The 25,137-nt window shown below is 41.1% G+C and overlaps 1 protein-coding gene across 8 annotated transcripts in view; it reads left to right on the top strand.

The window, feature by feature from the left end:
• LOC124116750 (prostaglandin E2 receptor EP4 subtype-like) overlaps positions 1-25,137 on the top strand; it is a 64,465-nt gene that overhangs the window by 36,967 nt on the left and 2,361 nt on the right. Inside the window, exons 1-3 of one of the 8 annotated variants that reach the window (XM_046478234.2) lie at positions 8,566-8,834; positions 14,179-14,349; positions 14,811-16,144. In XM_046478234.2, coding sequence (XP_046334190.1) covers positions 15,290-16,144 — 855 coding nt within the window. In that variant the 5' untranslated portion in view covers positions 8,566-8,834; positions 14,179-14,349; positions 14,811-15,289. Of the gene's footprint in view, positions 1-8,565; positions 8,981-14,170; positions 14,350-14,810; positions 16,145-25,137 lie in introns of those variants that run through there. The other 7 variants (XM_046478229.2, XM_048399505.1, XM_046478233.2 and 4 more) reach the window with 7 other exon arrangements.

Raw genomic sequence — 25,137 nt, 5'->3', positions numbered from 1 at the left:
CCGAATAGTGAACTCAGTTTGTGATGTAAGTGGCCTTTGTCACATTTCCGTTGTTGAAAGGAGTGAGTGAATATGTTTTTACGCCGCTTTTAGCAATATTCCAGCAATATTACGGCGGGGGACACCAGAAATGGGCTTCACACATTGTACCCATGTCGGGAATCGAACCCGGTTCTTCGGCGTGAGGAGCGAACGCTTTAACCACAAAGCTACCCGATCGCCCCGAAATACGAAGATCTATATCATTACATAAACGAGTCTCTCTTAAATATACAGTACATAAAAGGTCTACGCCAGAAGATATTCAGTCTCGATTATCTGCCGAAACAGATACCACTGGACGTAAAAAGCCTTCCTTTGCAACCATGTTGAAAATTTGGTTCGAATATTCAGACTGAGTGTAAAATGGGTAAAATATCCTTCGAGAGCCTAATAATATTCTATTCATGGACTATTTAATTTCGGAGTAACCCTACCTATATAACTCCATATATTGAATTTCATGAATTTGAACATTGCAAAATAAGCATATCATTTATTTCGTATAAGAAATTAACTGTGAGCTTAAACTCAATCTTTCTAGGTATGCTACTAATGTACTGCATTGTTCAATATTGTTCATACCCACACTGTGAGTCGCAAAACATGAGTCCTTAAACATGTATGTACTGTGGGTCTTGTTATAACCCGGGAAGGGCCGGGGTAGAACAGGTCTTCAGCAAACCATGCTTGCCGTACAAGGCGACCATGCTTGTCGTAATAGGCAACTAATGGATCGGGAGGTCAGACTCTCTGACTTGGTTGATGCATGTCATCGTATCCCAATTACGTGAACCGATGCTCATGATATCAATCACTGGATTGTCTTGTCCAGATTCGATTATTTACAGACCGCCGTCATATAGCTGGAATATTGCTGAGTGCGGCGTTAAATAACAAACAAACAAACAAGCAATATAATCTAAATCCTTGAATCCTGACATTCCATATATATGGTAATATGTGATTGCTATTTGAAAGAAAAAAACAATTTCTAGACTTGTATCGCAACCGTGATGTGCATGATCAAATAACCCCGAATATCACTTTCAATGATATGATATGCTGATCTAAAAGTTTACAGTTTACAGTTTATTTGTTCAGCGAGGAGTGGTTGTGTTTCCTGATTAGTATCATGTTTAGAATGTATTATAGAGTTTGTCTCAATATCAAAGAAACATTAAACACTTTAACACTGATTACCAGGGTAACCATGATAATTTGTTAACATCCTTCTACACAATCTGGATTCATGCAATCGTTCATGTATCTTCTTGGTTGTCAAATGATGGACGGGGGAGGTTTAGTAGCCTTGTGACTGAAGCGTTCGCTCGTCATGCGATAGACCCGAGTTCGATTTTCAACAACTGTTATACATGTAAGCGCTTACCAATTTCCAGCGTCATCCGTGGTTTTATTTGCTAAAAGCAGCGTAAACGCATACTTTCTCACTCACTCTAGAATGGTGGAACCATCACAACGCCATTTGAGCATGCCTACGCCAAAGCACATTGTTGTGAGATACTGTTGTGGTGCCTAGGAATAACAATACCAGCCTGTAGGTGAGGAAAGATAAATATCACAGGTAATTATCGCTCTTCAGTAGCTTCAGGTGCGTGGATAGACTGAGCTGGAAGATAACATTGCCATGCTCCGTATGCAATGTTAGTGGCACATCATATACCAAGGGGATTGAATGATACCAAAGCTTAAAGAGTTGTCGGGACATGATGTTTATTTTTGCATTCTTGCCGCATGTTTAGATATGTGCAAGATGTATACTTTTGATGTGGTTTTTCAGCCTAAAGATCTCAAAGCCGTTTACACTTTAGCTATGATTTACCTAACTCATGAGGCATTTCTAAACGCTTGCAGTCCTTTTTTCCTGTGATCAACGAATGTTAAAGATGACTTGTTTGTGCAGGATGATTTCTCTTGCCACTTTCATGTGTGTTTGGACTTTGCTCCTGTTCATTTGACAGACATGCAGGTTTGAATGACTGTGAACCATTGCCCCTTATCATTCCCATACAGCGAAACCTCGTTAATATGGACGACTTCGTTCACAATAAATTGTCGAGATGAACATATCTCCAGATTAACGAAAGGTTGTTATCCGAAATGTTATTTGAATAGAAAAGCGAGTTTTCCTAATTAACGGGTTCCGGACTAAAGAGGTTTCACTGTACACAAAACACCATTGTGATATTTACCTAATCGTGTGAATGCTAAGTTTCACACATATGGCATTACACCTATGCATCAGTTTATGCATGTATGTGATTAGTGATCCTTTACTATTGCTGAAAGTAAGGTTTACAAGGTAGAACGTTTGTGCGCATGTACAATTTCTCAATATGTTCAGTTTTATCATGTTATGTTTTTAACGCTTTAGTCGGAATAATTTTGAGCTACTTCATATACGCTACATGCCCAAATGCTGACAAAAACCGATGTACGTATGTATGTGTGTGTGTGCGTGCGTGCGTGCGTGCGTGCGTACGTACGTGTGTCTGTGTCTGTGTCTGTCTGTGTCTGTGTCTGTGTCTGTCAGGAACAGGAACGTGTTACTGTGTGATAATGGTGAGAACCATTAATAACACCGATGTAATTTATTTTACTGTCAGCCAGTGGTAAATCGTAGCCAACTTTTGCAACCAGCTTTTTATGCCATGACGTGATGCACTTTATCGCAGGAAAACCATTTTTAATTTCACGGGAATGGAATAAACGTGTACATTAACTTCACGCCCGGAACTAATGTCAGCATGCGACGAGTGGCATGTCTAATAATACTGGTGAACGCTGACTTTTACACGGAAAATTAATTTTGAATAATGGTGAGACTAGATTAGAACTAGATACAGTACTGATTGATTACTTCACGTCAACTGTACACTTCAGAAGGACGTATTTGTGTAGCATTTTACAATGTAAGCTATTTAATGAGTGCATGTTAAAGAATGCGGATGTCAGATGTCAAGTCATTTCACCTTGCCAGGATTTAAAGGAAATTGTTCATTAAAGTTCCGTGTAAGTAGGACCATGGTGTACTCAGGATGTGTTTGTCATACAATTGAATGCCATTCAGTTAAATGCCCCCTGTTTAGGATAATCTGGATGGTTTTTGTCGTAAATGTAGCATAGTCTTCAGATAATTGGGTTTTTTTCTCTGGCAAGACAAATCCTTATCTTTGAATAGATGACCAGAGAATGGTTATGTACTACAATAATGGAATACTCAAAAAGTATTTATCTTCAAATCATGCAAGGGCATTTGGACCTTAAAAACACGACCTAACAATGGTTTCAGTCGAAATTTGGACTTTTGAGTGTTTCTTTGAAACATTTTTGTTCGTCTCAAGGTTGGCAAAGCCGAAACGGTTATCATCAAATGCGCCGAATAATACTTTAATATAATTTTGTCTAGGGTAGCTCAATAACTGCGTTTGTTTGTTACAGACTGGATACATACAGCGTATATTGTGTCGGTTTTGGCATGTTCGTACAAGACACACTTCAGTGCAAGAAAACCTCGAGGCATGAATGTTGTTTTACGTTCCATCTTAACATATTCCTCTACATAATCGAGTTTGGACGTGGAAGGACAGCTGTTTACGTGAATAACGATACACGTCTTCGGGGTACGATGGCCCATAGCCTGTCGGGCTTAACACTGTCCTATCCTCATTACTTAGTCGGCCACTGAGATATACATGGGGAATGTTGTTACAGTAGTTGACGTTTTTGGACGCAGACGATTGTTTACTGGGCGCCGTCACAAGGGGTATTTCTGGATGCGGCGTTTTACAACAAACACTTCCTTTTTAATGTAGATTATGTTTGAGTGGCAGGTGCTACCGGTAATATAAAACATGCCTACCCTTTTCGCGAACACCTTGTGTCATTGATTTCGATAAATTATATATTTATGACTATTTTGCTTTTTACGTCCAGTGGTATCTGTTTCGGCAGATAATCGAGACTGAATATCTTCTGGCGTAGACCTTTTATGTACTGTATATTTAAGAAAGACTCGTTTATGTAATTATATAGATCTTCGTATTTCGGGGCGATCGGGTAGCCTAGTGGTTAAAGCGTTCGCTCCCTCAAGCCGAAGAACCGGGTTCGATTCCCGACATGGGTACAATGTGTGAAGCCCATTTCTGGTGTCCCCCGCCGTGATATTGCTGGAATATTTCTAATAGTGGTGTAAAACCATTCTCTCATACTCATTTCACAAACTGTACAATTTCTTAAAAATTAGTATACTCAAGATTATTGATAAGCTGTTTACGGCTTACAGCCGTGGGATATTGATTAATAATATCTTTGTATTATTTTGCTTCTTTTGCGTATCGAATCTGTAGTTCAGTTTGTGTTGGTTCGTTGAGGTGTACACCGAGTACTGCATTATTGACTACGTTCACTGGTATGGACAACACACACGGTTAGCCAACATACTTCAGATGGAGTGGGGCAGGGTTGGCCCAGTTATGTAAGGTGCCGCAATTTGCTGTGCAGAGTTGCGTCCCTTGGGCAGGCCAGAAACCTGTGATTGTGGTTTTGAATCCGGATTCGATTATATTTCTAGGTTTGTCAGCACCCAACCCGTGCTCCGGGGTTTCACCGAAGTGGTTAACGCCTAAGACCTGCATCAGTTCGGACTTTCCTCCCACAGTAAGCTGACACGACGTGATATAACTGGAATACTGTTAAAAGCCGGATTAAACTTACTTACTCACTACTTCAGATAGAGGTTACTTTAGTTATATAACAATAACAATAGCCATTTACTTATTTTCCCGTGTCGTTTGATAGTATATAAGATGTTACAGAATACAGGGAGATAAACACACTGTGTTTTCAATGTAGATCTAGATATAGGTTACCTGTAGATTTAACCGTGCTAAAATGAATTTGAAACTGAACGTACAGCGTGAAGTTTCAAATGTTAAATTTAGTCCTGTTCAGGCTACAGGTAATCCAGCTCTACATTAAAACACAGTGAAGCGGCATGGGTTCAGTCTAGCGCTTTGGGTGGGTTGTCAATCTGAATGACGGAATCACTGCACATGATCAAGCACTTGTTTTAACACCGTTATACATTACTCGAACTAATGACAGACATTAAAAGCATGTAGCACAGCAACCTCGAATGATAATATGAAGGGTACACCCCTAAAGAATTCTAAGGTTTCGTTCTGCACAGCACGTCATTAGTAGAACTCAAATGGTATGACGTCTTTATCGTATATACGCCCCCCAAAACAACAAACAAACAAACAAACAAACAAACAAACAAACAAAACAAACAAACTTGAAAAACATTCTCTACCCTGTTTTTTTCACAAAATGTAGATAATTGACTAAGATTTGTTCTGTTTGTTTGTTTGTTGTTTAACGCCACACGCAATATCCCAGCTATATGACGGCGGTCTGTAAACAATCGAGACTGGATCAGACAATACAGTTATTGACATCATGAGCATCGATCCACGCAATTAGGACACGACGACATGCATCAACCAAGTCAGCGAGCCTGACCACCCGATTCTTTTAGTCGCCTCTTACGACAGGCATAGTCGCCTTTAACGGCAAGCATGGGTTGCTGAAGACCTATTCTATCCCGGATCTTCACTGGTTACATGACCACCAAAGACTTCGTAAATTGCACACATACTTTGAATAGTAACTGAATAGTAACTGTAGTTAGAATGCCCACTCACAACGACTGAAAAAGAAGTACTTTTCCATAAGTATTACCTTCCGCGGTGATGCGGCCGTCAAATCGGCAGTTTCAATCAGAAATGGTCATTGTGCTTTCATACCCCTGACCGACCAATCAAAATTGAGTAATTTCCAAATTCATGCTGCAGTTAATAATTTACCAATTTGACTCTCCCCGGCAGCACTTAACTATGTTGGAGAAGTGATTGAGATGTATGGTCTAATACAATAGATTTGCTTGCAGAGCGACGGGCAGAGAGACAATGCAACTGATGTTGTGTTGTTTATTGCGATATCTGATCACCAGTCATTCTGATAACTTCGATAAGTGTAACTGTATGTGAATGATGAACTTATAACTGATGTGAATAGTACTTGCATTGTTTTGTGTGGATGTGGAAATGTTGTTATTGTGCGTGAATGTGTTGTGTTATTGTATGTTGATGTGTTGTGTTGTTATATGTATGTGTTGTGTTATTGTAATGTGTGTTGTAATCTGGATGTGTTGTGTTGTAATCTGGATGTGTTGTTTGTAATCACGATGATTTGTGTTGCAATCTAGACGGTTGTGTTGTAATCTGGATGTGTTGTGTTGTAATCTGGATGTGTTGTGTTGTAATCTGGATGTGTTGTGTTGTAATCTGGATGTGTTGTGTTGTAATCTGGATGGTTGTGTTGTAATCTGGACGGTTGTGTTGTAATCTGGATGTGTTGTGTTATTGTAATGTGTGTTGTAATCTGGATGTGTTGTGTTGTAATCTGGATGTGTTGTTTGTAATCACGATGATTTGTGTTGCAATCTAGACGGTTGTGTTGTAATCTGGATGTGTTGTGTTGTAATCTGGATGTGTTGTGTTGTAATCTGGATGTGTTGTGTTGTAATCTGGATGTGTTGTGTTGTAATCTGGATGGTTGTGTTGTAATCTGGATGGTTGTGTTGTAATCTGGATGTGTTGTGTTGTAATCTGGATGTGTTGTGTTGTAATCTGGATGTGTTGTGTTGTAATCTGGATGTGTTGTGTTGTAATCTGGATGTGTTGTGTTGTAATCTGGATGTGTTGTGTTGTAATCTGGACGGTTGTGTTGTAATCTGGATGTGTTGTGTTGTAATCTGGATGTGTTGTGTTGTAATCTGGATGTGTTGTGTTGTAATCTGGATGTGTTGTGTTGTAATCTGGATGTGTTGTGTTGTAATCTGGATGTGTTGTGTTGTAATCTGGATGGTTGTGTTGTAATCTGGATGGTTGTGTTGTAATCTGGATGGTTGTGTTGTAATCTGGATGTGTTGTGTTGTAATCTGGATGGTTGTGTTGCAATCTGGATGGTTGTGTTGTAATCTGGATGTGTTGTGTTGTAATCTGGATGTGTTGGGTTGTATTCTAAATGTGACGTGTTGTAATCATGAGTTGTGTTGTAATCTGGATGGTTGTGTTGCAATCTAGACGGCTGTGTTGTAATCTGGATGTGTTGGGTTGTATTCTAAATGTGACGTGTTGTAATCATGAGTTGTGTTGTAATCTGGATGTGTTGTGTTGCAATCTAGATGTGTTGTGTTGTAATCTGGATAGCTGTGTTGTAATCTGGACGATTGTGTTGCAATGATAGTGAGTTGTGTTGTAATCTGGATGGTTGTGTTGTTATCTAGATGTCTTGTGTTGTAATCTGGACGGTTGTGTTGTAATCTGTATGTGTCGTGTTGTAATCTGGATGTGTTGTGTTGTAATCTGGATGGCTATGTTGTAATCTGGACGGTTGTGTTATAATCTGGATGTGTTGTGTTGTAATCTGGATATGTTGTGCTGTAATCTGGATGGTTGTGTTGTAATCTGGATGTGTTGTGTTGTAATCTGGACGGTTGTGTTGTAATCTGGATGTGTTGTGTTGTAATCTGGATGGTTGTGTTGTAATCTGGATGTGTTGTGTTGTAATCTGGATGGTTGTGTTGTAATCTGGATGGTTGTGTTGTAATCTGGATGGTTGTGTTGTAATCTGGATGTGTTGTGTTGTAATCTGGATGGTTGTGTTGTAATCTGGATGTATTGTGTTGTAATCTGGATGTGTTGTGTTGTAATCTGGATGGTTGTGTTGTAATCTGGATGGTTGTGTTGTAATCTGGATGGTTGTGTTGTAATCTGGACGGTTGTGTTGTAATCTGGATGTGTTGTGTTGTAATCTGGATGTGTTGTGTTGTAATCTGGATGGTTGTGTTGTAATCTGGATGGTTGTGTTGTAATCTGGATGGTTGTGTTGTAATCTGGATGTTGTGTTGTAATCTGGATGTGTTGTGTTGTAATCTGGATGGTTGTGTTGTAATCTGGATGTGTTGTGTTGTAATCTGGATGGTTGTGTTGTAATCTGGATGGTTGTGTTGTAATCTGGATGCTTGTGTTGTAATCTGGATGTGTTGTGTTGTAATCTGGATGGTTGTGTAGTTATCTGGATGTGTTGTGTTGTAATCTGGATGGTTGTGTTGTAATCTGGATGGTTGTGTTGTAATCTGGATGGTTGTGTTGTAATCTGGATGTGTTGTGTTGTAATCTGGATGGTTGTGTTGTAATCTGGATGGTTGTGTTGTAATCTGGATGTGTTGTGTTGTAATCTGGACGGTTGTGTTGTAATCTGGATGTGTTGTGTTGTAATCTGGATGTTTTGTGTTGTAATCATAGTGAGTTGTGTTGTAAACAGAACTTTCTTCTGATTAACATACAGTTACTATTCAGATCCGTAGGTTGTGTATGTGACTGTAGTTTTTACCCCCGTGTGCATACCTATGGCGGTTAGCATAGTGAACAGACGAAAAATGCCGAGACGACCATAGCCAAACAATTAAGACCGTCATTCCAACACCGTTACATGCTGACACGACCTAGAGCTCACGTGACCTTGCTGTGCAAATACTGAAGGTCATGGATAGGGTTCAGAGTTACTGTAAGGGAGCACTTAAAACTGCTCCTATGGGAAAACCCTCTATTCAGAACCGGAGCAGTATTATCAGGCTCTAATCGATTTCCGCGCCGCCGTGATCATCAACAAATGCTCCCGTCCATGAAAGGAATACGTTACAGGTAATCACAATGACCAGGATCTTCATACAGAAGCAGTAGAGGGAGCTGTGTTTTAAACACAGCTGGATTCGGTGTCCTTGATTCAGTGACATGTGATTCGACGGTAAGCGCTTCGTGTCGTGATGTCGTTTCTGTAACTATTTCAGGTGAGCATTGAAGTAAGTTGCTTTAATTTTTTGACACGGTTTTGAGCATGGAAGAGCGGTGGGTGGAAGTAGGGTTATCAGTAGTTCCCTTTGCACAACGCTGTAGGTTAAGATAATCACCTGATGCTCGGTGATGGAACAGAAATCGTTGATGCGAAACGAATGAGGGAGTCCCAGTACAGGGAAGTAATTCTTTCTAACTAAACAACACATTCCCTTTGCATTGTGAGGCAGTGATTAATGGTTTTATGTATGTCATGTGTAGAACAAGATTATACATGACTGTAGTTTTGATTTTGAATTACATAACCGGATATGAAGACTAACATCTAGTCTCTGAAACATATTTTACGGATAAAAGATAGTAGTTAAAATAATAGTATTAAAATTTAATCAAAAGGAGCCAGGAGACTTCATTTTCAGATATTGCAGTGATCTAGACTTGCCAAATATTATAGACCTGCATGGGTGTTATTGGCTATATTTGATTCAGGGTCTGTATGGCAGACTACCGGATATGGTATGAACTATATAGTTTAAGAAATTTGATACCTAACAAATCTTTGCGAGGGTTTCACGAGAGTTTGGACAAGCTGATGCAATTATTGATCTATACTTACATGTTAAAATGATTTTATGTTTCAAAATACATGTACAGTATATGATATACGTTTTGTTTGGTTTTACACGAAGGTACATGATATTCGTTGATACATTTCATATTAACATTATTACAATTACAATAATCCAAGCTGTGTATCTGTAAACAATGTAGGGCGGTGGTGTATTCCTGATTTATATACGCATTTACCTCTTAAAATATAATAACATTAGAAATATGATTAGACAACGGATTACGATAAACGAGAACAACCTGTTGTATGTTTTTGTTAACTAATTGTAGGTGAGGTGAAATGGGGTTCCAGATTATTGCACTTATATAGCGACGTGCATGCCCTCAGAGATACCATGCCACATTTTAACATGAATACCCCACTCAGACACAGTATACTGACTCCGGGCCGAGCAGTCCTTGTTTTAGCCCCTTAATGCCGAGCCCCAGACAGGGTAACAACAAGTACCATCTTTTAACGTCTTTTGGTATGATTCCGGGTGGGCGCTCTACCACTAAACCACGGGGGCGGTCCCACACTAATTGTAAGATTTATTTTCAAAGATTGTAATATCAATTGCTAAAGAAACACTTAAGTGTTATCGTGGAGCTTCATGGGAGCGTTTACACCCATTGCCGTAGATAACATTCCATTCTCTCTTCGTGTTCTTATGTACACATACGTAGGAAGTTTGAAGTCTCAGTTCATGTGGTATATTTGTAATGACATATGGGTACATATTGCAGTATTTATGCCTTTGTTCTTGATGCATCGAGTTATGTTGTAGCAGTCAACCTCACGCCATGTTTCTTTCATCATGTCTACCTTCGTGGATCTGCCATTTTAGTTTTTAAGTTTACCTCCGCCAATGACATATGAAATATAAAAGCGTAAATCGACTTGTGTGGGAAGTGGAAATAAGTAGGTCACTTTTCAATTTGATTAAACAAAGTCAGGTCGACATTTGAAAATATGACACTATTTTATGATCAGAAAATGAAACACAAGTAGTCAGTATACATGTAATGAGAATTGAGAATACATTGTATATGTATGTATATACAAGGGGTTATGATCATGCAAAATGTCCTTTTACTTTGATGAAAATAACAGTTTTTCACACTACATGGCATTTGCACATTTTAGATTATTAACAACGACCACTACAACTATATTCAATCACAGTGAGCGAGCGAGTGAGTGAGTATGGTCTTAAGCCGCTTTTAGCAATGTTCCAGCAATATCACGGCGGGGGACACCAGGAATGGGCTTCACACATTGCACCCATGTGTGTGTGTGTGTGTGTGTGTGTGTGTGTGTGTGTGTGTGTGTGTGTGTGTGTGTGTGTGTGTGTGTGTGTGTGTGTGTGTGTGTGTGTGGTATGATGTATGTAATATAATCAACGGTCATTTTGACCAAATTATAAATGACTTTTTGACCAAGACGCTTACTTCAATGAGAACGAAATGCTGGTTCGCAATGCACAGAGACACTTGTTCAGTGATGATAAAGCAACTTATAACCATGCACATGTTGATGAACTTTAAAACATCACTAGTCATGCCATATGTTTCTCATAAACACATTGAAAGTGACATTTTGTTTGATATGCATTTCTTAAAAGTTTACTGATAGCAAAGTAGAACCAATTAATGGATAACAACTTCTGTAATATATTATTACAGCGACGTTTCTATACTAATCATGAAACGTCAATATTATATTAAAGAAGTTGTTACCCATGAATTTGTTCTGCTTTGAACGGGTGTCCCAATGGTCTAAGGCGCCGCGATTCGCTGTGCAGAGTTGCGTCCCTTGGAAACGCCAGACACCTATGATTGTGGGTTCCGATCCCGGTTCGCCACGATTATGTTTCTAGGTTTGTCAGCACCATACCCGTGCTCGTGGATTTCACCAAAGTGGTCTGAGACTTGCATTATATCGAGCTCTCCTCTCACATTAAAACTGTAATACTGTTGAAAGCGGCGTTAAACCCAACTCACTCACTCACTCTGCTTTGAAAGTGACGTAGTTTTAGAAATATGACATACATTATAATGCTTACTAATGATTTATGAGTTCCTGTGGATATGAATTTCCCGGTAAGTGTAACGACAACACCAGGATATGAAAAAGGCTTACTTCAACTTCTCGGTAAATGTAACGTCAACACCAGGATATGAAAAAGGCTTACTTCAATTTCTCGGTAAATGTAACGTCAACTCCGGAGAATAGCCAGTCTCGAGTACCCGCCAAAACAAATTCCACTGGGCGTAAAAAACAATATTGAGATGCAAATTATATGAATGGATCACTGAAATCAGAGATGACACCAGGTGTTCGGGAAAATGGTTAGCATGCCTAGCACCACCGGCATCACCCGCGACTCACACAATTTGCATGCCTTTTGATGCTTGCAGTATCTGCATTGGATGTGATCTGATACAGTACAGCTTGCTTGGGTTAATGTATTTAGCTGTGTGCGTCAGGGTGTAAAGAAATCAATTTTGACTCAATGAAAGACGTTTTTCATATGTCCTGACTGTGTTTAACAGAACAGTTTAGTTTCGATGAACAATAGAAGGATACAATAACGATGTTGTTCCCACTGTGTTGTGTATGACAATAAGTTTCATATACACAAAGGGGAGAGAGACGTGTTCTTTGTAGTATAATAGAGATACAGTTCGATTCTTCGCTTAAACATATCACATGCAATTCTTTGCGAACCTGGGTCGCCGGTCACGTGAATACCGGCGTAAGTCAGTGCCTCTACAAACAACATTAGTTCGGCAGCAACACAACATGCAGAATATAACGTTACCATAGAGTAAATCATATCAAAACATTAGTTTTTGCGTAAAAACTATATAAAATTAGTGGCCGATTCTTTGTGATCCTTGTAATGCTTTTCATACACAAAATAACAAACATTTTATCACGTGCTCTTTGTACATGCACCGAGACATTTTATAAATCCTTTCCATTGCTAAAGGAACTGTCATTGTGTCAGGGAGACAGGCAACTCACCTGATACAGCGCAAGCCAACACGGGCACATTCAATTGAGAAATAGACCGGTTTCTTATGTGTTATGAGTAATTTCTCTGAACAGAAGTACAATTCTTTGAAAGGCATTTAGAAGTGATACACACAACGAGTGAGTGAGTATGGTTTTACGCCGCTTTTAGCAATAGTCCAGCAATATGACGGCGGGGGACACCAGAAATGGGCTTCACACATTGTACCCATGTCGGGAATCGAACCCGGGTCTTCGGCGTGAGGAGCGAACGCTTTAACCACTAGGTTACCCGGCCGCCCCAATACACATTAGGAAGAGAATTTATGGATGTCAACTTCTTTATTATGCGGAACACAACGTTTTGGAGTATATATTTACTCCTTCATCAGGTGAATAAATGCTATGAGGCAGAGAACATATATATTCGACCTGTCAAAACAACAAAAGTTATAAGATAAAAATGGTGGAAACTTACCAAGGGACGCCAACAGATAACGGCGCTGAGACGTGATTAGAAATGTACAAAAGGAAGCAAACATTTAACTTATCACTGATTGGTTGGTAATGGACAATGGGCAAACGTGAGGCCGGGGGTAAATATATATGTTCTCTGCCTCACAGCATTTATTCACCTGATGAAGCGGTAAATATATACTCCGAAACGTTGTGTTCCACATGATAAAGAAGTTGACATCCATAAAAGTCTTCCTCAGAAGTACATTATGTCTATTTTCTACAGCGTAGGGGGCGGTCGGGTAGCCTGGTGGTTAAAGCGTTCGCTCGTCACGCCGAAGACCCAGGTTCGATTTCCCAAATTTACACAATATGTGAAGCCTATGCCTGGTGTCCCCCGCCGTGATATTGCTGGAATATTGCTAAAAGCGGCGTAAAACCATACTCACTCACTCACTCACTACAGCGTAGCCTGACAATCGCAGGATAAACTGATCAATATGACAATACACACCGGGGTCTTTAATCATCCTGTTTGGGCAATCGTTATAGGTGTTATTGGTTTTGACTGTCCGGGCACGATTAGTCTCTGGTATCCACGGAAGTGCTTTAAGTACGTGAGTGAGTATGGTTTTTCGCCGCCTTCAGCAATATTCCAGCAATATCACAGCGGAGGATACCAAAAAATTGGCTTCACACATTGTACCCATACAGGGAATCTAACCCAAGATTGTGAATGAAACTGTAATTATTCATGACAGGCAACAACCTTCAAACTGGTTGAATTCCAATACGATTTTTAAAATACGGAGGTTAATAGTAATCGCCTGTGGTTACCTTAAAGTTCTGTGTTTAACTCCATTTGTCGCTAACATATTTTGAACGCTTTTCCGTCTGCTACAGAGATGATAGCCCAGGGACATGGTGTGTTTATGTTTCGGTAATTTGATAAACTGGATAGCATGTGGGTATATTAATATAAATCGCCAATTCCAACCTGCGTAACACTGTGCACAGTGGGTATCATATGATACCGCCTTGTTGGCTTGAACCACCGACAGTAATTTCTATACAGCGTAAACTGATCTTTTTCCCACACTAGAATTTCAGATCTATACTAAGCGACGTGGGCGGTTTTTACAGCTACACTTATCAACATGCATACAACATGCTGTGCTATTGAACAACGTCCTTACAGCATGGCCATTAAGATGTGCACCCACCGTCAAACTGTGTAATAACTACCCATGTGAATTTCAGGATTTCTACTTTACAACATGAGTGAGTATGGTTTTACGCCGCTTTTAGCAATATAGTCGGTGGACACCAGAAATGGGTTTCACACATTGTACCCATGTGGGTAATCGAACCGGGTCTTCGGCGTGACGAGCGAACGCTTTAACCACTAGGCTACCCCACTACCCCTTTCACAGCATGAACACCCCGTTCATACACGATGTTGTGTAAAGCTTGATATCACACACAAATATTTTCCCCCAAAATAATTTCTGAAATGTTCTCTGTCAGATCAATTGGATGAATAATATTTGACGTTTATAGGTATTTTGTGAGGAATTGACACTACAGTGAGTATAATATATGATCGAATCCACGTACATCGTGATAGGTTGAAGGGTGAGTTAATGATCGTATGTTTACATGACAAACTGTTCTCAAAGTTAAAACGAAAATTTGTTTTGCCACAGGACATCTGTTCTAATTAATCGACTCTCTGATTTCAGGATATGAGTACAGTGTGTTAAACAACATTGATTGACGGTCGCCAAGCTCAACTCGCCCCGGGAAACTTCCTCGAAAAGAGATCGTGGCACGCGCTGTGACGTATGACGAGCAGACGACAGTTTTATTCAAGCCACACGGTCCAGTGATTGGAATAGGAATGTGAATGTAGGAGCTTCAGTGTACTGCAGGCTGTGTTAAACCTAAGGAATATCCTGCTGTGGTAGTTGTTTTTAGAAATATTCCAGACCTTGTGACTTGGATACCCCAACGGAGGATATAAAAGGTAACCTTCCAAGGAGAGTATAATTCATGTGTTTGTGTGTATGTGTAACGTGATCTTCGACAACAAAAGTGACATCTTTTCCTGGCTGTGGAGGTTAGGGCGATGAACATGACAGGGAGAGGCTCATAAAATGTTTGTGAACAGTCACGTTGGGTGATAAATGTGAGTTGCTTAAAGTTTGTCGTGGGTTATGTCATGGCGACGACTTCAGAACAATACACCATGACAGAGAAGCAACTACTTCTCATCAATGACACAGCAGGGATAGAAGCAAATATCAGTGTCGGGGGGTTCGTTGTGGACGCTGCAAAACGGAACCACACCGTAATGGTTGCCAGTGTCATGTTTGGCACCGGGGTCTTCGGAAATCTCTTGGCCCTCTTCGTCCTTGCAACGTCTGCCATTGAGCAAAGAAGGACTTTGTTTTACAAATTGGTCGCGGGATTAGCAGTCACAGACCTGTTCGGGACGTGCGCCCTGTCACCTGTAGTTATATCAGTATATGTGAATAATTTCAAATGGATAGGTGGCATGCCTGTGTGTCACTACTTTTCCTTCATGATGATATTTGCCAGTTTCACCACACTGTTCATCGTTACCTCTATGGCAGTGGAGCGCTACATCTGTGTCCGTCATCCGTATCTATATCACACAAGGCTCACAGCAACATATGCTAAAGTCACACTTATAGGCTCATGGGTGTTGTCAATATTGATTGCTTCGTTTCCTCTAATGGGATTTGGAAAAAATATATACCAGTATCCCAAAACATGGTGCTTCTTTGACTATGTAAGCAAGGACCCTGTGAATATTGCCTTCAATTTGTTCTATGCTGTTATAGCTTTAATCGCTATTTTCGTGACCATCATTTGTAATATAGTTGTTATATACACTCTCATAAGGATCAGGAAAAAACAAGGGATACTTAATGCCCCAGGTGGGTGTGCGAGGAAGTTTAAGAGCAACAACAAGAGGTACGCCGAGATTCAGATGGTGGTGCTTCTCATTGGAATTACTGTTGTCTTCGCAAGCTGCTACTTTCCGCTGATGGTAAGTATCTACATGATCTGCGATTGTGTGAGTTGGGGTTAATGTCGTTTTGTTAATAACAGTATTTCAATTATACCCGAGCGTGAAAGAATAACATGTGGATGGTTGAAATATGGGGTTAAACGTCGCGTCAATATCATTGCACTTACATAGCGATGTGTGTGTGTGTGTGTGTGTGTGTGTGTGTGTGTGTGTGTGTGTGTGTGTGTGTGTGTGTGTGAGGGAGAAGAGAGAGACACACACACAGAGACACAGAGAGAGAGTGATACACACAGAGAGATACACAGAGAGTCACGGATACCCGATTCTTACTCCGAGCCGCTCAGCCCTCGATTAGTACCATATGTTCATGTTTTTGGCTGACACGACTGGGAATCGAACCACCGGCCTTCCGATTTCTAGACAGACGCTCTATCCGCTACACCAGGCACGGACCTATATAACAAGTCCTTGCACCAGGTAGGCGTTCGATTAATGTTGGTTGACAGTGACGCAGGTTTCAGCTTTTTATCGGTTTGAATGGTAAGGGGTATGATAAAGTCAGCTCGAATGTAACCAAGTAACCAAGCTTCTTACAAATAACCTTCGCTAAGAAAATGCATGTCAATTTCATCCATATAAAGGACAGGGGTTGTCAAGTCGCTGTACAGAATTGCGTCCCTCAGGCGTTCCAGAAACCTAGTGGGATCGAAACCCGATTCTCCCTGTTTCTGTGTATATCCACATCATTCAGACACGCCCTGAAATACTGTTCAAAGCATCGTCCAGTCATCCGTATCAAGGGCAATTCCCGTAAAAACAATTAACCGCGTGAACGAGGTGACGTTATCGGATCATCGTTTAAGTAGCCACTTAGATGTTCGACAAGAAATGGGGCACAGAGAGAAAATAGTTTATTAAGGTGTCACCTTCTGTACAACGATGTAAAAAGCAGACTCAGTAAAACAAATCTATATAAACATGCACTCCCCGAGTCGCCTAGGCTATAAGTGTACTGTCAATAACAATGAATTTATTGGCCCAATAGCCTTGATAAGAATTTAAATTGATATGACATGTCGTTTTGGCTCCCTCACAAATCTGTCAATAGGACCGCTTGTGGTTAAGTTCTCAACTCAGTTGATCCACGTGTAGACGCAAAACAGTACTATACCGATAAGACAGTATTTGGACATGTCGGTATTCTGACGTCGGTTTAAGCTTATCATCTCTTACTTCTATCGCCTTTAATAGAAATATGTGGGACACAGGGTGTGTAACAAACAATACGTGTTGCACGTGTGTCATTGCTTGTCGAAATGATTGATGGTGTGGTTGTGATAAAATACTTCGGGTTATGATAAAATACTTCGAAACTAATTTGATTCGGATAGCCCGTTTGTCCACGTGTAGTGTTGTATGAGGGACGGAGTGAGGGACTGTGATGAAACGCCTCTTTAAACATTATTTCAATCAGCTTAAGAAAGCCCGAACTATTGCAGGCCTTGGACGTATGTCACTTTGGTCAAACCCACGAGGCTTTTTCAAGTTTGAAACAGGTGGTAGTCACTTGGATGAGAGAGGTTTTAACAGTATTCCAGTTATATCACAGTGTTGCAGCTTAATCTGTTAGGAAAGCCCGAAGTGATGCAGATCCCAGACGTTTACCACTTTGGTGAAACCCACGAGGACGGGAATGGTTCTGATAAACCTAGAAACTTAATAGGAGCCAATTGAGATTCGAACCCACAATCATAGGAATAAGGATTCGAACCAACAATCAAAGGTTCCTGGCGTGCTCAAGGGACGCAACTCTGCCCAGCTAAATGCGTCGCCAGATTTGGTGAATAAGGCGGCTGGGATATAATGTTCGTAGTGGATCTGGTTGCTTTAAGCTTAGTTTGGAGGGGCCCAAAGTGTTTACTCTGCATGGAATCTTGTCTGCTGTCGGAATCGTAATGATTGAAACTCATCACCTGTCCCTGGGATAGAATGACAACCCCATGCGTGGCGAGAATATCTGGTTGAAATGACGTTGGAGGTGGTGACCAGCGGAGCTGTCATAGCATTCTGGGAACCCGTCTGACACAAGCCTATGTTTAATGTTTATTTGTGGCATATGCTGGGAACTCCTCCCGTAATTACAAACAGCATGCAACCGTACATCAATATTCATCAGCGATTGACTCTCCAGGGTGAAAAGATAGTTTTTTCCATTTCAATGTTAAGGAGTAGAATAGCTCAGAGTCTAAGTCTCGAATCGACAAGTCACTGGACTGAAACACGGCAAAGTGTGAAGATTGACTCAAGAAACACTAGTCCTGCACCATGACCGTGGAATATATTTATTTTATGAAAAAATAATAATCTAGAAATGCATACAAAAGCAAGTCTAGCCAGCTCAAGCTAGCTCTATTCCACAGAAATCAACATAAGGAAATTTTTTTATTTTTAGAGTCAAGAAGGATATTGTGTAATATAAGATTTCAGAGACTAAATGTTAGTCTAAAGAAACACTTGTGAATACTAATATAACTGTTTCATACGTCAGCCTAAAAACAACCTAGATACGCCAGGCTCATTTTAAAATCTTTCTGATATTCCCTCGTAAATCACCAACTTCAACGGCTTTGTGTATTTCTATTCGTATCCGTGTCACAATAAAAGTCATGATTTCAAAAGAATTGCGACTAATTCTAAACTCACCAAACATTGTTACAATATTCACACCGGGAATTCGCAGCAACCGGTAGCAACCGACTGTTATTGCGAGGCTGACATGTCCTTACATAATGATTCTTCAAGTGAACCACTGTTTCAGGTACACTGATATAGGTAATATCATTGTTGGTATGATAGGCGTACCCGTTGGGCTTCCGGGTTAGAATTGGCCCCAAGCAAACGATCCTGGCCGTAAGAGGCGACGGCATGGATCGGGTGGTCTGGCTCGGTGGCTAGGCTGTATGACATCGTACCCGACGGCGTGGATCGGGTGGTCTGGCTCGGTGGCTAGGCTGTGTTACATCGTACCCGACGGCGTGGATCGGGTGGTCTGGCTCGGTGGCTAGGCTGTGTGGCATCGTACCCGACGGCGTGGATCGGGTGGTCTGGCTCGGTGGCTAGGCTGTGTGGCATCGTACCCGACGGCGTGGATCGGGCGGTCTGGCTCGGTGGCTAGGCTGTATGACATCGTACCCGACGGCATGGATCGGGCGGTCTGGCTCGGTGGCTAGGCTGTGTGACATCGTACCCTACGGCGTGGATCGGGCGGTCTTTCTCGGTGGCAAGGCTGTGTGACATCGTACCCGACGGCGTGGATCGGGTGGTCTGGCTCGGTGGCAAGGCTGTGTGACATCGTACCCGACGGCGTGGATCGGGTGGTCTGGCTCGGTGGCTAGGCTGTGTTACATCGTACCCGACGGCGTGGATCGGGTGGTCTGGCTCGGTGGCTAGGCTGTGTTACATCGTACCCGACGGCATGGATCGGGTGGTCTGGCTCGGTGGCTAGGCTGTATGACATCGTACCCGACGGCGTGGATCGGGTGGTCTGGCTCAGTGGCTAGGCTGTGTGGCATCGTACCCGACGGCGTGGATCGGGTGGTCTGGCTCGGTGGCTAGGCTGTGTGGCATCGTACCCGACGGTGTGGATTGTAGCTCATGATGTTAAGCAATGGATTGTCTGTTCCAAACACGATAATTTACAGGCCCAGATCACACAGCTGTATTATTGTTGAGTTCAACAACAAACAAGCAAAATAAATAGTTCAAACACGAACTTGACCCCATAGAGTCACATTATTACTTTAATTGATTAACCATATTCGCAACGAAACACAGGTTATAGGATGCGTAGACGCTTCGGTGAGGTTAGGTGAAATCGGGTTTAACGTCGCGTCCAAGATTTTTACACTTATATAGCGACGTGCATGCCTCCTATTCTAGTCCGGACTGATGCCGATTTATAGTGCTAGCACACTGATATACCATGCCGCAGTTTAACATCTTTTAACGTCTTTTGGTATGACGCGGCCGGGGACCTTCCGCTCTCCGGGCGGACGCTCTACCACTAGACCACGCGGACGGTCCGTAGACGCTGTGCGCATTCATATGTTAAAAGGTTTTGCGCTTTTCCTTATTTTGACCAATTACAGTTACCAATATTATATGAGATGACGAGAGTTTGATATAGCATCTATTTCGTCTATTTCGAAAAATTGGTTGGTAGGAAACAACATTATTTTTCACAGAATTATGATTATGTCCAACCACTCGGCCTACATTCACTGAAGCACTTCTACCTTGAGTGAAATCATGGCTGGTCCCACTGACAGGTTGTTAACCACTCCAGACTAGCTCCCTAACCTGCCATCAATCGTTAGAAATACTTAAATGTCTCGTAATGTAATGAATATTCCATTGCTCGACGCCAGGGTAAAATAAACAGTCTAAACGAGAACCTTTGTTTGCTGGAAAAAGTATTACAAAGCGTAAAAGGTTACAAAGGCAGTTGTTTTCATCAATATTCAGTTAATGTCAAACACATCTATAAATACACACATTTGTGTAACGATATTATGATTGAACAAAATATGCTCCGTACTTAGCCGACAATAGCCTCTTTAATTACCGTTATGTTTCATCTGATGGATTTCTTCTTATGTTCCTGTACACATGTCATGGACTTACAGCTTATCACTGTGTTAAAGCAACAATGTCAAAATCATTTCCCTGCAACAGTAATTGTGAAAATATTTTGTGGAAAAACAATCTGGAAAAAAGTAACAGGTGTATTATTTTTCAACATGGGGAGGTTTAACTTAGCATACAATGTCCACACCTGAAGAAGCTCTGCCCTAAGTACGAACATAGACAACATTGGAAATCTATTAACGTACACAAACTGCTTCCTTAAACATGTGTTACATTATCCAGTTGGTAATGCGTTCAAAGAGGCACTTTGCTGGGGTCCAATTCCAGTGTATGTGTAGACGAAGTAGCGCGTGCTGTGTGCGAAACTGGAACGGTGTGTAATTAGTGCAACCATTAACTGACGGATGGATAAATATGATGACATTGAAGCGAGCAGACAGACGAAGGGGTATTTCAATATTTGAACTTATTTAGGAGGAAGCCTGGTCCTCATTTCATGTGAATGAGCTAGTGAGGTTTTACTCCGCTTTTAACAATATCCCAGCTTACCAAGGCGATGCACGCCAGAAATGGCCTTCACATACTGTACCCATGTGGGAATCGAACCCGGACCGCAGACTTCAAGGGCTAACGCTTGAATCACCAGGCTACCCAAACCGCCCCTCCCCTTTCAAGTCATTAAGCTCTGACCATTGCTTAACTGCACCCACAAGTATATTGGAATTAGCATGTATATGTGTAGACGTGTATGCACAATGTTTCTCTGACAATCCGGGGCCGCTGGACTAGTGGTTAAAGTGTTCGCCCGTCACCCCGAATGCCCGGGTTCAATTCCCCACATAGATACAATGTGTGAAGCCCGTTTCTGGTGTCCCCCGCCGTGATATTACTGGAATATTTCTAAAAACGGTGTAAACCTACACTCACTCACTCCTTCCAGCTACAGCCTCGTTAGTCAGGAAACCCCACTTTCACGGCGATTACTGCGCATGCGCTCGTGCAGCTGACACTTTGTAACAGTAATCACGGTATTATGTATACGTGTTATGGTTATCTGATATGTCCGTGGGCAGGAAATATTGATATATATATACTGATCTGTGGATTACATGCATGCAGGTACTACGTTAATTGCCATTACCGTAATCAACCACAATAGCGTACGTCCTGGAAGAGAAATCATGTATATTTCACGAGCACTTCAAATGGTATGTGTATAATTCCATTTCCCATGCGAAAGCTACGACAATTTACGACACGCCTCGATCATGTACTACAAAGGTAACAACACTGTGTCACGTACAGATCTATATCGTCATGATAACTTGAAACAAAGGGAGGAAAAAATAAAAGCGATCTGTCTAAACAGGCAAACTTATGATTAAGAACTTCTTTAAAGAAAGTGTATATATGAGGGTGAGGTGAGGTGAAATGGGGTTTAGCGCCGCGTGTATATAATTAGGTGGGTGAGGTGATGTGAGGTGAAATGGGGTGTAACGTCATGTGTATATAATTATGTGGATAAAGTGAGTTGAAATGGGGTTTAAAGTCACGTGTATATAATTAGGTGGGTGGGGTGGGGTGAATGGGGTTTAAAGTCACGTGTATATAATTAGTTTGGTGAGATGAGTTGAAATGGGGTTTAAAGTCACGTGTATATAATAAGTTTGGTGAGATGAGGTGAAATGGGGTTTAAAGTCACGTGTCTATAATTAGGTGGGTGAGGTGAGTTGAAATGGAGCGTAATGGCATGTGTATATTATTTCGTGGGTGAGGTGAGTTGAAATGGGGTTTAACATCTCGTTCATATAATTAGTTGGTGAGGTGAGGTGGTCAACTGGGATGTATCCTCATTTGTATATAATTAGGTGGGTGAGGTGAGGTGAGGTGAGGTGAAAGGGGACATGAACAAATGATAAATATAATTTGTTAGGTGAATTGAAATTGGGGTTAACGTCGCGTGTATATAGTTAGTGATGGGTTATGGTACATATTTGAACAAAATTGAAACTCTAGCTATTTTAGCACACTCAGTAAAATAATCCCACGTGTTTTGCGATCCCTTCTGGTGCCAGTGAAGAAAAAACGATTTGAATAATATTCATCTGCATGGCTGTAATATTACAAATTACAAATTACAAATCAAAATCGTGCACATGTGTAGTTTTTCAGGCGCCTAGGGGAAATGACGTTTGGTATTATCATGCCCTTATGTAATTTAAAAAATTGAAATCACAATTATTGTTTCACTTCCTGTTAAAACATTCAGCGATAACAATCTGATTTCACGCCAAACGCAACAGGTAAATTAAAAGAGACTTGATGGACTTCGAGTAACCTCTCTTCACTGAATTGACAACATTATGACCTGACCAGCACTTTTTGGAAAATATTATGTGTCAGGAGAGAAAAACTGAGAAAAAAAGTTGGTTTGCTTTAGTTTGGATGAAAAAATAGATATGCAAAACAATTATGAAACACATGATAGTTAAACATATTGCCCTTGTTGACGGCAAATCTGTGTCAGTACCAAAACACACGGTATATATTTATTCATTCGTACCGGTGTAACAGGAGCTACAGTATACAGTCAAGTCTCGTTAATCCGACATCGTTGGTTGCACATGATTGTGTCGGATTAACGAGTATATCGGATTAACGAAATTAAGTGATTTGTGATAAAAAATCGGACGTCTTCACGATAGATAATAACCCTGTGTACCTTGTACTTGAAATAAATGTTTGCAATTACTGGCAACTTTAAATAAACATTCCAGGTTATAGAAGCACGGACATGGGGAAACTGAGTTGAAGTTTAGTGGACTCGCGAAACATACGATAAATAGATTTGAACATTTCAGGTTTTCAAGAACACTGACATGAGGTTATTGTGTTCAGGTAGAGTTGGCTGTAGTGACAGAATGCATTCTCTTTGTAAATTTAGATATATAAAGTCAACACCAGTGAATAACCAGTCTCGATTATCTACGGAAACAGATTCCAATGGGCATAAATGGCAAAATAGTGTTTGTGGTATACAGCGTTGTTTGGACGAAGTCAGACAGGACGTTGTATTAACTTGTTATCAATGATCATTGACACATAGTCGTTAAAATCGGTACAAGCTGTTACAAAGTACAATGAAGCGAACACACAGCGAAAATGTATCACAAAAATGAATTAGAAAATAACGTCAATGCCAGAGAATAACTAGTCTCGATTATCCACCGAAATAGATTCCACAGGGAAGTACAAAATAGCGGTGCAAAAATATGAATAGATCACTGAAAATCTGTAATGACACCCGATGTTTGCACAAAACATGTGTCAATCCGAACAAATGTCGCGCTGATTAGTGTCTTGCGTCTGTTGAGCAGAAAGGAGCATACAGATAGACGAAAGGGTTCTCGGTAAAAGTGTATGTGAGTGAGTATGGTTTTACGCTGCTTTAAGCAATATTCCGCCAATATCACGGCGGGGGACACCAGAAATGGGCTTCACACATTGTACCCATGTCGGGAATCGAACCCGGGTCTTCGGCGTGACGAGCGAACGCTTTAACCACTAGGTTACCCGACCGCCCCTCTCGGTAAAAGGGGTGACAATACGAATTCAATGCACCTAGGTCGATCCTGTCACACGATCACTTCTTTATCAACATCAATTAGTGGTTTAACAATTTTAAAATAATTTATCTTAGTTGTTGAGACCGCCTCCGTGGTCTAGTGGCAGAGCGTCCGCCCGGAGAGCGGAAGGTCCGGGGTTCGATCCCCGGCCGCGTCATACCAAAAGACGTTAAAACATGGCACTTGTTGTTACCCTGTCTGGCGCTCGGCATAAAGGGGCTAAACAAGGACTGGTCGGCTCGGAGTCAGTATACTGTGTCTGAGTGGGGTATTCATGTTAAACTGCGGCATGGTATCTCAGTGAGCTAGCACTATAAATCGGCAATAGTCCGGACTAGTACCTCACCTTAGTTGTTGAATAATTTGTATGACTTGGTTTGAAATGATTCACGGTTCCAATATAAACATAAGAATTAATTTTATTAAACCATTTATCTACTTGTATAAAACTTAAAGCACTATACCTTGCAAAATAAATTTGGGCGTGACTTGTTTCTCTCAGTATAAAACACTTGTTTGTGTGTCCAGACTCGATTATTTACAGGCCGCTTTTATATAGCTGCTTGAATATTTGCTAAGTGCTGCGTCAAACAACAAACACACACACTCGAAGAACTGAATTGGTCTCATCCATGTCACGATACAGCAATGTTCATACACCTCGCCTCGCAAGGGAGGACTTTCAACCTTGAAGTGCTCAAGCTGTTCGTGCAAACCAGGATGTGAGAGGACTGTCAA

The sequence above is a fragment of the Haliotis rufescens genome, unplaced genomic scaffold (assembly GCF_023055435.1).
Source record: "Haliotis rufescens isolate VD_foot unplaced genomic scaffold, xgHalRufe1.0.p SCAF_2, whole genome shotgun sequence".
Taxonomy (NCBI): Eukaryota; Metazoa; Mollusca; class Gastropoda; order Lepetellida; family Haliotidae; genus Haliotis; species Haliotis rufescens.
Note: the sequence above shows the minus strand (reverse complement) of the source record. Positions and strands in the feature narration are given on the sequence as shown.